The sequence below is a fragment of the Fringilla coelebs genome (assembly GCF_963513975.1).
Source record: "Fringilla coelebs genome assembly, chromosome: 19".
Classification (NCBI taxonomy): domain Eukaryota; kingdom Metazoa; phylum Chordata; class Aves; order Passeriformes; family Fringillidae; genus Fringilla; species Fringilla coelebs.
Window position 1 is genome coordinate 10984286 of NC_140045.1, and position 12105 is coordinate 10996390.

General features: G+C 53.7%; 1 protein-coding gene across 1 annotated transcript in view; it reads right to left on the minus strand.

Moving 5' to 3' along the window:
• Nucleotides 1–1264: 1264 nt before the first annotated feature.
• The window catches only part of SEPTIN9 (septin 9), a 79287-nt gene continuing 68446 nt past the window's right edge, over nt 1265–12105 (minus strand). The window contains exons 7-11 of the mRNA XM_084218437.1: nt 8952–9069; nt 6564–6659; nt 5657–5753; nt 4100–4151; nt 1265–3346 (exon numbers count right to left, since the gene is read on the minus strand). Coding sequence (XP_084074563.1) covers nt 3211–3346; nt 4100–4151; nt 5657–5753; nt 6564–6659; nt 8952–9069 — 499 coding nt within the window. The 3' untranslated portion in view covers nt 1265–3210. The remainder of the gene's footprint in view (nt 3347–4099; nt 4152–5656; nt 5754–6563; nt 6660–8951; nt 9070–12105) is intronic.

Consider the following 12105-nt stretch of genomic DNA (forward strand, 5'->3'; position numbering starts at 1 on the left):
CCCTGTCCCTCCATGGACACACACAGATTCCAGTGCCTGCTTGGAGAACCCTGAAACATTCCCTGTCCCATCTCCCTCACATGCTCACACACCAACAATGAGGAAAACTGCAAAAAAAAACCCAAATCCCAGCACAAGAAAAAACACAATATGGGGGAAATCTGCTGTGGGCTCCTCCAGGAGTAAGGCCCATGGCCTGTGTTTGTAGTGACTACAACTACACATTGATTTTCCCTGCTCTGTCCCTAGGAGCTTTTGTTCTGGGTCTTGCTCTGGTTACAGCAGTGAGAACACTTTGATTTTGCTGCTTTGTCACTCTGGAATCCTTTGTGAGCTGTGGGGGTGAGGATTTGGGGTAAGGGAAGCACAGAACTGCTGTGCAGCTCAGAAAATGGAAGGGTGTTGATGGGGATGGGTTTGGAACTGGGGCAAAGGGGTCCCATCACTGGATGCCACGTGAGATGAGACAATTCCCTGCACCAAAACCCAGGTGCCAGCAGAAAAGCAGAGGTAAATTGTACATAAGCCTGTCCTGTGCTCTAGAGCCCCACAGGAACCTGACCCAAGTGCTGCCCTGCTGGGTTTGTTTTCATCCAGTCCCACAGCCACACAATCCCAGAGGGGCTGAGCCTGGAAAGCACCTCTGGAAGTCACTTGCTCCAGCCCCAGCCTAAGCAGGGTCACTTAGAGCTCCAGGTGGCTTCTGAGTTCAACTGCTCAGGGGGAAAAATACAATAAACACCTGAGACAGAGACTAAACCAGAGGGGACAGTGTCACATCTGTGACAGCAGGGAAAAACATGGTTTTCAGGATGGCCAATCTTCCAAGGGAAGCCAACTTCCAAGGGCATCCCAAGGCCAAGCCTGCAGGCATGAAGGGTTTTGAAGACCACCTGCCTGTGGAGCCAAAGCCACACTGGTGTGAAAGACAAGCCCCTGATCTAGGGGCAGCCCACTTCTGCATACAAACACCAGGGAGCACAGTGGGAACAGCTCCACCCTGGAAGCACAGGGATGGGATCCACCTGCCTCCCTCAGGATCAGGCTGGCTCCATCCCAAAGGTGCTGAGCAGAATCAGCTCCAGCAGTCTGTAGAGTACCTGGGGCAGGTATCTGAAGTGGGATGAGTCAAGGAGGTCAGGAATTCTCTTTCACCACCCCCAGCCCTACAGGGTCCATGCAGCAATGATTACACCAAGGCTGGGAACAGACATTTCCAAACAAGCCTCCTTCTATTTGCATTCGAAACATTTATTTTGGGAAATACATATTAAACACTATTATTTATACAAAAATGGACTAAATTTTCATAATGCTTATAACCCCCAAAAGGCCATTTTAATAGATCTGGATGAAGGGTTTTTTTATTGTATTATTTTCTTTTTTTCTTTCCTTCCAAAAAAAAAAAAAAAAAAAAAAGTCAGGTTACAAAGGAGAAAGCGGCGTGTCTTGCTTGGCCCAGCTTGAGATACCAACTAGAGGAAAAAAAAAGTTTAAGATGGCATTTGCAGAAGTGCCTCACACAGGAGGTTTTTCTCCCCTTTCAGTCTTTTTTTAACACTTGAAATATATTTTTTTTTTTCAGTTAATACGTTTGTTGTTGTTGTTTTTGCTAAAATATAGCAAGTCAGCAAGTAGAGAGTTGCTGTTCCCCAACAGCTCCATGGGGCTGCTGTGGAGGGGGGATGTGAGTGAAGGGGAGAAGGGATTCTCACAATGCACCCCCCTGCCCACACCCCTCTGGCTGCTGGGGGGGACGTGTGGGGAGCCCCTGAAAACCTGGGCATCCCCAGCAAGGGGAGAGCAACCTCCTCCCTCCTCCTGTGCTGAGCCAGGCTCTGTCCCCCGTGGGCTCTGCAGGTGCCTTCCAGTGCTAGAGGATGGGACACGCTGCCACTTCAGTGTGTGCCCCCAAAAATGGGTGATTTGCAGGAAGTTTTTTTTCCCTTAGAGAGGATTGGGAGACTGGTGGACACCAGAAAGGCAAGGGGAGCTGGGGAGAGGGGCAGGACTGCAGAGCTTTGCTCCAGGAACCCCTGCTCCTGTGTCACAGTGCTACCTAATGCTTGCAGGGTCTGATTTACTGGAGACACACAGAAAGAGAAGGGTCTGGGGGCAGAGCAGGGGGAGCAGCACCCACAAACACCCCCTGTTCCCCCCACAGCTGCAGGGCTCGGTCAGCACATGCACAGACCCCCTGCACAAGGACCAGCAAAACAGGAGCATCTTCCCTGGACACACAGGGACCCAGGAAAGGAAAAGGAATTTACAGATACCCAAGAGCTTCCTCTGATGTAGGGAAAAGCCCAAGAATCACAAGGATCAGACAGGACAACCCTCTGCCTCCCACCACTGCTTTGCAGAGACAAAGTTCCACGCTCAGCCCCCTCAGGACAAACACACTCAGAGCCTTCAGAGGACAAGACCCACCCAACTGAGTGACAAATAAATACACATGTGTTCCCAGGACATCAGCCACAGCTCTGGCCGAAGGGAGAGGGAATGAGAGTCTCTGTGGAGGTTCACAGCCTTCTGCAGGCTACAGAGACAGACAAGGCAGAGCCTCCCTCCCCTCTCCCACGCTATTGCAAGGTCACAGTCTGAAAAGGCACTTCTCCCAAAGCAGGTCGCTCTGCCTGGCCGGGGGTCGGTGACAGGCGAGGTGACACCTAAACACTCCCAGTTTATTGCATGTAGACAGGGTACAGGGGCTGGCTTGGGGGCTGGTGGCTCCCAGAGGGCTGCAGGAGACAAGGATGGCACTGGCTTGTTCTCTTCATCCCACCGTACCTCGCTTCCGAAGGCTACGTTCACCTGGAGGAACCCTCGCCTTCCATGGACGGAGAGGAGCCCCTGCATGGAGGGGCTGCAAGGCTCCCAGGGCACCCCAACCCTGCTGGCCCCACAGAGCTGCTCCCCTGAGTTTGGCTGTGGGGCCACAGCTGGGGGCAAGCGAGAGCCCAGCCTCCACAGAGGGATGGTCCCCGGGCCAGGGACACCGCTCTGGGGGCTGAGCACGAAACTCATGGCACAAAGCAGGGGGAGAGCGGCCACCCCGCTCCACGTCTGGTTATTTGGTCAGTTAACATGGCAGGGGGCAGGGAGCAGGGCAAGAGGGACAGTGGCAGAGGATTTATATAAAAATAAAGGGGGAAGAGGGGAGAAATAGCGAGCGTGAGCGAGCGAGGTCCTGGCTGCGGCGAGGGACGGTTACATTTCGTTGGCCACCAGCTCCTTGTCAGCCACGCCGTTGGACAGAGAGCTCTGGCCCTCATTCAGCCTCTTCACCCTGTAGGCTTCAAAGTGGATGTTGCTGGTAATATCCTTGATGTTCTGCATGTGTGTCCTGCAGGGAAGGGAGATGGAGCAATCACACCAGCCCTGACTCTGTCACCCCAACACCCCCAGGCCCAATGTCCCTCCTGCCTTGCTGGCTAATGGTGCCTTTAGTGCACAGGAGGGAAGTAAAGGCAATCATTGGCAGCAGGAGCTGAAGCCTTCACTTGTGCCTGAGGACACAGGACCTGTGGCTGCACAACACCCACCCAGGGAGATCCCCACCCTGCTAGTCCTAGGCTGAGGTTTTGTAGCCCTAGAGAACTCCTTCAGCAGCAGATTACGTGTGCAGAGTTGACTTTGCAGCCAAAATGGGGAGGAGCCCAATGCCCCCTCTCTAGCAAGCCCAGGGGGCTCAGTCTCCCTCTCCCCCACAGCAGGGACACTTCTTTCAAAAGGGACCAGCCATCACCCAGACCCCACAGTGACACCCCAGTGAACGGTGACGTCTTTGAACTGGGGGTGAGATCTGGCACTGGTGAGGGACCAAAAAGGTTAAAAGCTGCTTGCAGGTGAGCTGGAGCCACACTGCCAGCAATCCTGGAATGTGTCCTGACCCCTCCACTGCTCCTCTCCCCGCTGAACTCAGCAGTGGGGGGCTGCAGAGCGGCAGCGGGCCGGGAGGGAAGGCAGGGATGGAGGGGTGAATGGGTGGAGGGATGGAGCAGCAGAGCAAAGCAGCAGCTGCCTCAAGCTGTGCTGGGCTGTCCCCTTTCCCTGGATGCCAGCTGGTGACCAAAGGCTCTGGGGACAGGGCACTGACCTGATGAGGAGGTCCCGCAGGTAGGCGAACTCACAGTGTGTTGTGTTCTCCACTGGCAAGAGAGACAGAAAGCCATCAGTGAGCCCCCATGGCACCACCTGGGGCAAGCAGCACCTGGGGGCTTCCCCAGCGTGGGGGGTGGGGGGCTCAGGTGGGCACTGACACCCCGGGGTACAGTGCAGGACTCAGGAGTCCTCTTGGCTGCTGTAAAGCTGGCACCAGGTCCCTGCCCCAGCTCAGCCCCAGTGAGGTCTGACTGAGCACCCACAGCCCCTTCCCAGGGTCCCACCAAGGAGCCCCCAGCAGCACCCCCAGCACAACCCCCAGAACCCCAAACAAGACAGGGGAAGGGCTGTGGTGAGCTCTGCAGTGAGCACCAGGCGTGTTTCCACTGAAGTTTCATCTGTAGCTCAGCCATGAGCATCCTGCAGAATCCCAGGCACGCAGGTGAGGGCTGCCAGGGCTGTGCAAGGACAGGAACTCCTGCTGCCAAAGGCCTCTGCTGGCAGAAGGAGTGCTTGCAATAGAGAAAAAACAAGGGGTGCTGCTCCACCACAATCAGTCTGACAGCTGCTATTTTACCCCTTATTTTACTCAATTTAGAGGAAGAACTCCTCTTTAGTTTAGTTTTTTTTTTTTTTGACCCAAACAATCCTGTACATAGAATAGCAGAATCCTTTGTATTGGAGAAGACCTCTAAGATCATTGAGTCCAACCTCTAAACATCATGCAGGAATGGCAAAACAGAACCAAGACTGCTGTGCCAAGGCTGCCTGTGGCCATGGCTATGTCCTGGAGGTCTCCCCGTGCTGAAGGCAGATGCCTTCACAAGTAGAAGGTGAGGGTTTAATGAATCCCACTGAACTCAGAATGTTCAGGGACACAGCACGAGAGGGCAGCAGAGCTTCAAAATACACTGATTTTCCTGGCAGCTTTGTTAAACCCTCCCTCAACACAGGATTCCTATTAAAAAGACTCGTAAATGAGAGGAACCTGTGAAGTGAAGGGGAGGAAGATGAGAGGGGTGGCACTGGAGATGAGCCAGCTGGCTGCCAGAAACCATCAACAGGGAAATGTTTGGATGTGCTGGAGCCAGGAGCTTTCATCTAGCCTTTAAACCATGATTGTAAAATGGGGGAGGAAAAAAAAGGGAGATGCAGATGGGAGATGGAAGAGGGAAGACATCTCACAAGGGCACCAACCAAAGGCATGCTGGAGGGTACAGATGCCAGGGGAAGGTTTTAACAGGGGCTTGAGACATGGGGATGTCACTGGTGTGCCCTCAAATCCTGCCATTAGGCAATTAACTGTGCAAGAAGCAAAAGCCAGGAAGCAAGACCCCCAGAAATGTCCCCTCCAGCACTCAGCAGCCCTCCAGGACACACAAAGGCCCAGGAACCCAGCACAGGAGCATTGGCCAAGGTGTTTCCAGTCCTCAAACATGTGGAAAATTATCTTTTTTTGGAGGGGCAGGGAAGCACCACATCCACCTCAATTTCTACTGCTGGTTTTGGACTTTATTGCCTTCTGCCAGGGCAGGGAGGTGGGCTCAGGTACCTTCAATGGTGCCCCACTTGGTCTTCCTCCCAAGGATTCTTCTTCCATTCACCTGGTACTCCTGGTCACTGCCCACCACTGCAAATGGGATCATTTCCTGTGGAAAGAGAAAAACAAGGCTGTGATTTCTTCTGAAAGCTGCTCAGGAAACCAAACCAGTGAGCAAAGTCCTACATCCTCCTGTTTCCAGGGGGGTTTCATGGGATGAGCTGGTTTGCCCCTGATGTTCCTGAGCCCACAGGCAGCCCAGGACTGGGTACCAGCATCTCCTGCACATGTGCCCAGCCTAAAACCCAGCCTAGTCCAGTCCTTCACTGGCAGGCACCAGGTACAGCTGGAGCAAAGGTGCCCCAAATCTTCCCTGGGAATTGCCCCCAGCACCTGGCAACCTGTGGCCAACTCATTTCCTGATCCAAATTGGTGTCTTTGAACCTCAGGGTCCCTAAAAGACATTTTTCTTCCTTGAATTTGTCCAATCCACTTTACTGTGCCAAAAAAAAAATTGCTGGCTGATTCCTGCAGAGCGGAATTGCCTGCAGAGTGGAGTGCAGGCAGCCCTCAGGTGAAATTCCATCCCAGTGCTGGGAAGGCTGCTGCCCTAGCCAGGGATGGGCAGGCACCTCTGCTCCCTGAGCCTGGGGCAGGGGAAGGGGCCACGGACCCTCTGCTGAGGGCAGCTGGCAGGGGTGGAGATGGGGAAGGAGTATGGACAGGACGCCTTCCCCACCTTTCCCACCCTCTTTCCAGCCCTGCCCTGAGCTCTGGCAGCATCCCTGCTGCTGGGCAGACCCCATGGACAGGGCCCAGCAGCTTTGGGAACACAACAGAGGCCTTTGGAAGGGAACCCCCAGGACCTGGCCAGCCCTGGAGCTGCAGGGCCTCTCCCAGGCACAGCCCCTGCACTGACCCGGAATTTCTCGTTCACCAGCCGATCTTCAGAGTCCTCATCAAACTCCTTCTGGGGGTACACATCGATCCCATTGGCCAGGAGATCTGCCATTATCTAGGAGGGAAGAGCACAGGCACAGGTGAAGGACAGGCAGGCACAGGAGATGCACTCCCACCATGGCAGCTGCTCCCAAAAGGGTCTCTGAGTGATGCCCACAGTCACAGCAGCAGCATCCTCCCTCTCCATCCTAAACACAGCCCCCTCTGGGGACAAAGACCTGTGCCACACACCCACCAAGAGCTTGCCCTGGAACCTCTGCAAGAACCTGGTGCCAAGACACAGCTCAGGCAGAGAGGGAGATGAAGTTACATGAGCTGGATGTTGTTTAGGGATTGGAAAAAACAAACAAGACAACCCAAGCTGCCCAAGCAAAGGGGAACACAGCTGCCAGGCTTGTAACACAAAGGTGAAAAGCTGCTCTCTGCTGTTTGTTTATACTCCTTGGAAAAGGAACGTGATCTGGGGGGACAAGGACACAGCTTGGAAGGGCAGACTCTAAGGACTTTGCCTCTGTGCAAGGCCAAGAGATGCTGGAATCTGATTCCTGGGTGGAGGCTCAGCTCACAGGGAGCTTGAAGGATCAACCTTCTCCTACAGTGCTGCAAACCCCAACCCAGGCTGGCAGCAGCTCCCACCACCTCCTATGGCAACAGCTCCACACCAGTCCCACAGTGCAGGCTGGCAAAGGAATGATCCAGCCCAGGGGATGCCCCCAGCCAGCCTCCCACCCCTCACCAAACCCACACCAAGTTTAGGGGAACAACCCAAAGCCAACTCCAGGGAGCACATTCCACTCCCTCAGCACAGTACTGGCACCAACCTGCAGCCAGGCTGGGGCTTCACATCCCCTGCCCGCCCCATCCAAACCCAAAACCTATCATCTCTCTGAACCAGCTACACCCTAGATGCAGACAGGGCTCTGCTTTTGGAAGCACACATGCAGGCACACTGGAATGAATGAGTGGAAAATGTCCCAGCCTGTGCCCAGCTGGTCTGATTTCCTGCCCTCTCATCTGCTGGGAGCAAACACACCACGTGGTGACATGTTCTCCCTCCATCTGAAAGGATTTGGGAGGTCTGGTTACAATCAGGAAGCAATCAGAGATAGGGTGAGCGTGTCCTGTGCTGAGCCAGTGCAGAGCAGCAGAGCCAGGCACTGTCCCCATGGTCGTCCATGGACACCCAGCAGCCAAGGGTGCCCAGGTGACATCTGAGGTCCCACACTGACTTTGTAGTGCCAGAGCCAGCCAGTCACCTACAGACACAGGGATGTGTGCACTGGTAACCTCTGAATGGAGCCAGCAGCCTGCAGAAGCCACCACAGAGAGCAGATGTGGCACCATGGACTCACCCCTCCGTGTCCCCTCACCAGCTCCTTGTAGAATCTGTGCAAACAGCCTGACAAGCCAAGCCAGCCCAGCCTGGGTCACCCCTCAGCTCCATTCCCTGCCAGCCTCTAGCCAAGGAAATTGCTTGCAGAGTTTGGAACTGCCCCCAAAACCAGACTGGGTATTTCAATGCCTGATGCTGCTCATTAGGAACTGGGAAGGAGAGGCTCCCACACTGGTGTGGGAAGGAGCAGCTCACCCTCTCCTGCAATGGGGCATGGAACCACCCCTGGCTAAGCTGTCCATAACCAGAGGAGTGGCCCCTAAAACTACCCTTTTGGCAAGACTCTCTTTCCCTTTACTTCTCCCAGGTCAGACTCATGGATCAAGAGCTTGGTGGTTTTTACTTCTGCAGGGAATGCTGAGGCCCTCACGCCTGCAGCCACATCCACCACCCACACAAAGGGATTTACAGTCCCTTACCAAACCCCCAAATGGGCCACCTCCACCTCTCAGAGCACAGCCCATGCCTTGCTGTGGATTCAGACAGCCCCTCCTCAGCTCCCAACCACGGGAATTTCATACCTTGCCTCCCTCCTAAACCTCACCCAGCTGAGCTCAGCAAACCCACACATTTTTGACTGGTTCCTGTATCAGTGCACGATGCTGCACAGGGAGGCTTCTCCAGCCCCTATGTGCATCAACCTCCCAAAATAACAGAAACCAGCCTGAAAATAACAACAACAACAACAACAAAGAAGGCAGGAGAAGAAGGCTTGGAGCTCCAAACTTATCCTGCACTGACAAAGATCCAAGAGAAACACAAGGAAGTGCTTGGAGAGCAGGCCTACCCTGCGGCCACGCGGGATCGCTCCGAGCTGCAGCCGGAGGAATGCGCTGGGCTCCGGGCCAGGCCCTGCCTGCACAGCCCTGCCAGGAGAGCCACGAGGGGGGCAAGGGGCAGCAGGGGATGGGCTAGCACAGATGGGAGCCCAGGGAAGGGGCAGCAGCCCCTTACCCGTTGTTTGAAGTAGTCCCTCTCCTCCAGCGTTAGCGTGTCGGCTTTGGCGATCACCGGCACGATGTTGACCACTTTGCTCAGGCGCTTCATAAACTCGATGTCCAACGGCCGGAGCCTAGAAAACAGCAGGAAAAAAGGGGATTTGAAAACAGCAGGAAAAAGGGGATTTGCACTCCTGGAAAACGGCAGGAAAAAGGGGATTTGCAGCTGCAATCGCCTGGTAGGGAGGGGCATTCAAAGAGCAGACAGAGAGGGAATCGCTTCCTTTCAGATAGGACAAGTAAAGAGGGTTTGAAAGCACTTTAAACATTTCCCTTTCAAAGCTGCCGCTGTGAGCCCTCACAAAGCCTCGTGAAGTGGCAGAGGGCTTTTATCTCTGCAGGGCCACAGAGGACTGCAGGAACTTGCCCAGAGCTACTGGTGTCCTTGGTGGAGCTGGGATGAGAGCAGGGCGATGCTGGCTGCGCTGCCAGGTACAAATCCAAACCTGCTCCAGCTCTATCCAAGCTGTCACCAACCATCCAGGGACAGCACAACGTGGAAATGGCCACAGGTGAGACCATCCCTGCTCACACTCCCCCCTGTGCTGAGCACCAGTTGCTTGGGACAATTTACTGAGAGTATTTCTGGATACCTCATTTAATATCTGCTTCATCATTTGCTCCCAGAGTATTTGGAAGCACCTGTTACACTGGTGGTACAAAAGCAATAAAATGTAAATTAATCTTTATGCAAAATATTCATGTTGTTCAAAGTGATATAGATACTTTATCCAGAAAACTTGATGCTGAAGCTTTATCACATGCCTGCACAGGATTTTGATTTAGGGAGCCTTCAAGTTCTTCATCAATGTCACACAACAATCTGTGATTCATATTGGTCTCTAGATGTCTTTCAAAGGGTCATACAAAAAGGTTGTAAGAAAGGGTTTACTTTAAGTAAACCCTGAAGTCTGTGGTTATGCACAAGCTGGGAGTGCCTCTCACATTCATCAGCTGGGATTAAAAAAAGCTCTGGACATTCTCCAGGGGCTCACAGAGCACAGAAGAGATGCTGCTTGTTCCAGAGGGCAAGAATGTCAGAAAATCTCTACAATAAAAGTCTCAGCAGAGGAAAGCTGCAGGGATTGCATAACCCCAGTGATCAGTGCCTTGGGAAATCCCTTCCTGCTGACAGCTCCACTTCCACGCTGCTCCACATCCAAGGCTGCAGACAGCCATGAAGACACCTGGCCATCATCCCCCCCTGCTCCTCAGTCCTCCCTGGAGGTGTTTGAACTGTTGGGGGTCCCAAAACAGGAGAAAACCCTCCTTGGGTCACCTCCAGGTGCTGCAGGTGCCCCTTGGTGGCTCTGAAGGTGATGATGGGGACATGCAGCACACTTGAGTAGGTGTTGCCTTGAAAAGAAAACCTAGAGGCCCCAGGGTCAAGGATCTCCTTTGGGCAGGAGGTGTTTGAAATGAGCCCTCGCTGAAGGGCCAAGAGAGCACCCAGTGCCAGCACACCCAAACCAAGCCCCACCAGGGTCTCCCTACAGTGGTTTCAGAGACCCCTGCAGACCCAGGCACAGGAGTGCAGAGGGGAAGGGACTGATCCTGTCCCTCAGCAGCCACCAGGCAGTGTCCCCATCTCACAGGGCTGGGACATCTTTGCCTGGCTCCAGGGCTGAGGGAAGGACATTCAGCCCCACAGGGACCCACTCAGCTCCAGCTGACCTGAAAACAGCAGCTCAAGGCTGCCCCAGAGCAGCCAGCACTGGTGACCCAGCTGAACCCTGCCCTGGTCATGCCCTCTCCCAGGGATGGAGCTGGACTGTGCCAGGTGGATCCTGTCCTCACACACCAACAACACACACAGCCCTGAGCACATCATTAGCACAGGGACAAACGAGGTCCTAACACAAACACAGGGTCACAGATCACCCTGGGCCCCAGGAAAGAGAGATTTTGGCTATTAAAGGGAAGAAAGAATAGAAAAAACCACAAGGAACCCCCCATGGACACATCTAAGCTGAATTGCTGCTGGCAAACATTGTTTGGTGCTCTGCATAATGTATTTCCCAGACCTCCAAGGAAGTAATGCAGTAATGATCCTTTCCCAGCAGAATTCTTTCCCCTCCTCTCTCTTTGCTATTTTCCAAACAATTTTTCTCCTCTAAAAGCTTCTTCCCCACCGAGCCTGTGTTCCTGCCTCTTTCATCAGCTTTTCCTTTAAAGACCAGGATGCAAACAGAGCATGAATCCACAATCAGGCAGACATTAGAGTTTCAGCTCAATCTACATGTTAAAAGCTCAGTTCCATCCCTCAGATCCCTCCATCCAGAGGATGCCACAGTGAACCAGGAGAGGAGGCAGAGCCAGAGCCTGCCCACACCCCTGCTGTGTCCAGCAGCATCCCCCAGGCACAGTCACCTTGTCCATCTGCACCCAGGCACCTCTGACACAACTTTCTGCTCCCATGGGCTCCTGCAAGTGCCTCATCCATGGAGGTCACCTCCCTGCACCACCCTGAGACTCCCCAGCAGAGCAAACTGTATGTTTCAGGGTTTTCTGCAAGTTTCTAGATATCCTATCAACTCCTGCTAGGTAGGTAGCTCCCCCAGAACTTTAATTATGTAAAAGGAAGTGAACCCTTTGACTAAGAACAATGCCTGCCTGTAGCTACACATCACATTCATGTGAAGGCACCATGGATTAAGGTGGTGACAAGTGTTATTTGCTGCAAGCACATCACAGAAGAGAAGGGAAGGCTCAAGAAAAAAAACTAATCTATTTTCCTCCCCTTCTCCAAATGATCCCTGATATTATTAACTTACAGCATACACATTCTGGGCTTTGCTGGGAGGGGTGGAGGAGCTCAAAGGGGAGTGGATGGGCTGGAGCAGGAGGTGCAGCATGGGCTCAAACCCCTCCAGGTGGTGCTGGTTGTTCCTTCATCCCCTCCTGCTGTGGGCTTAGGGGAGGCTGTGCAACTGGGCATGCCCTGCCAGGGCTGGGCACACACTTTGGTGCCCAGGACACACATTTTTATTTCTGCCACTGTGCACAGACAGGATCTAAGCACAGGCTCGTTCCTGCTGGTTCCCCTGAAATGCTGTTACAGGAATCAAAACCCACAGTGAGCTGTGAAGTTATTTCCTTTTGGTTGTGCC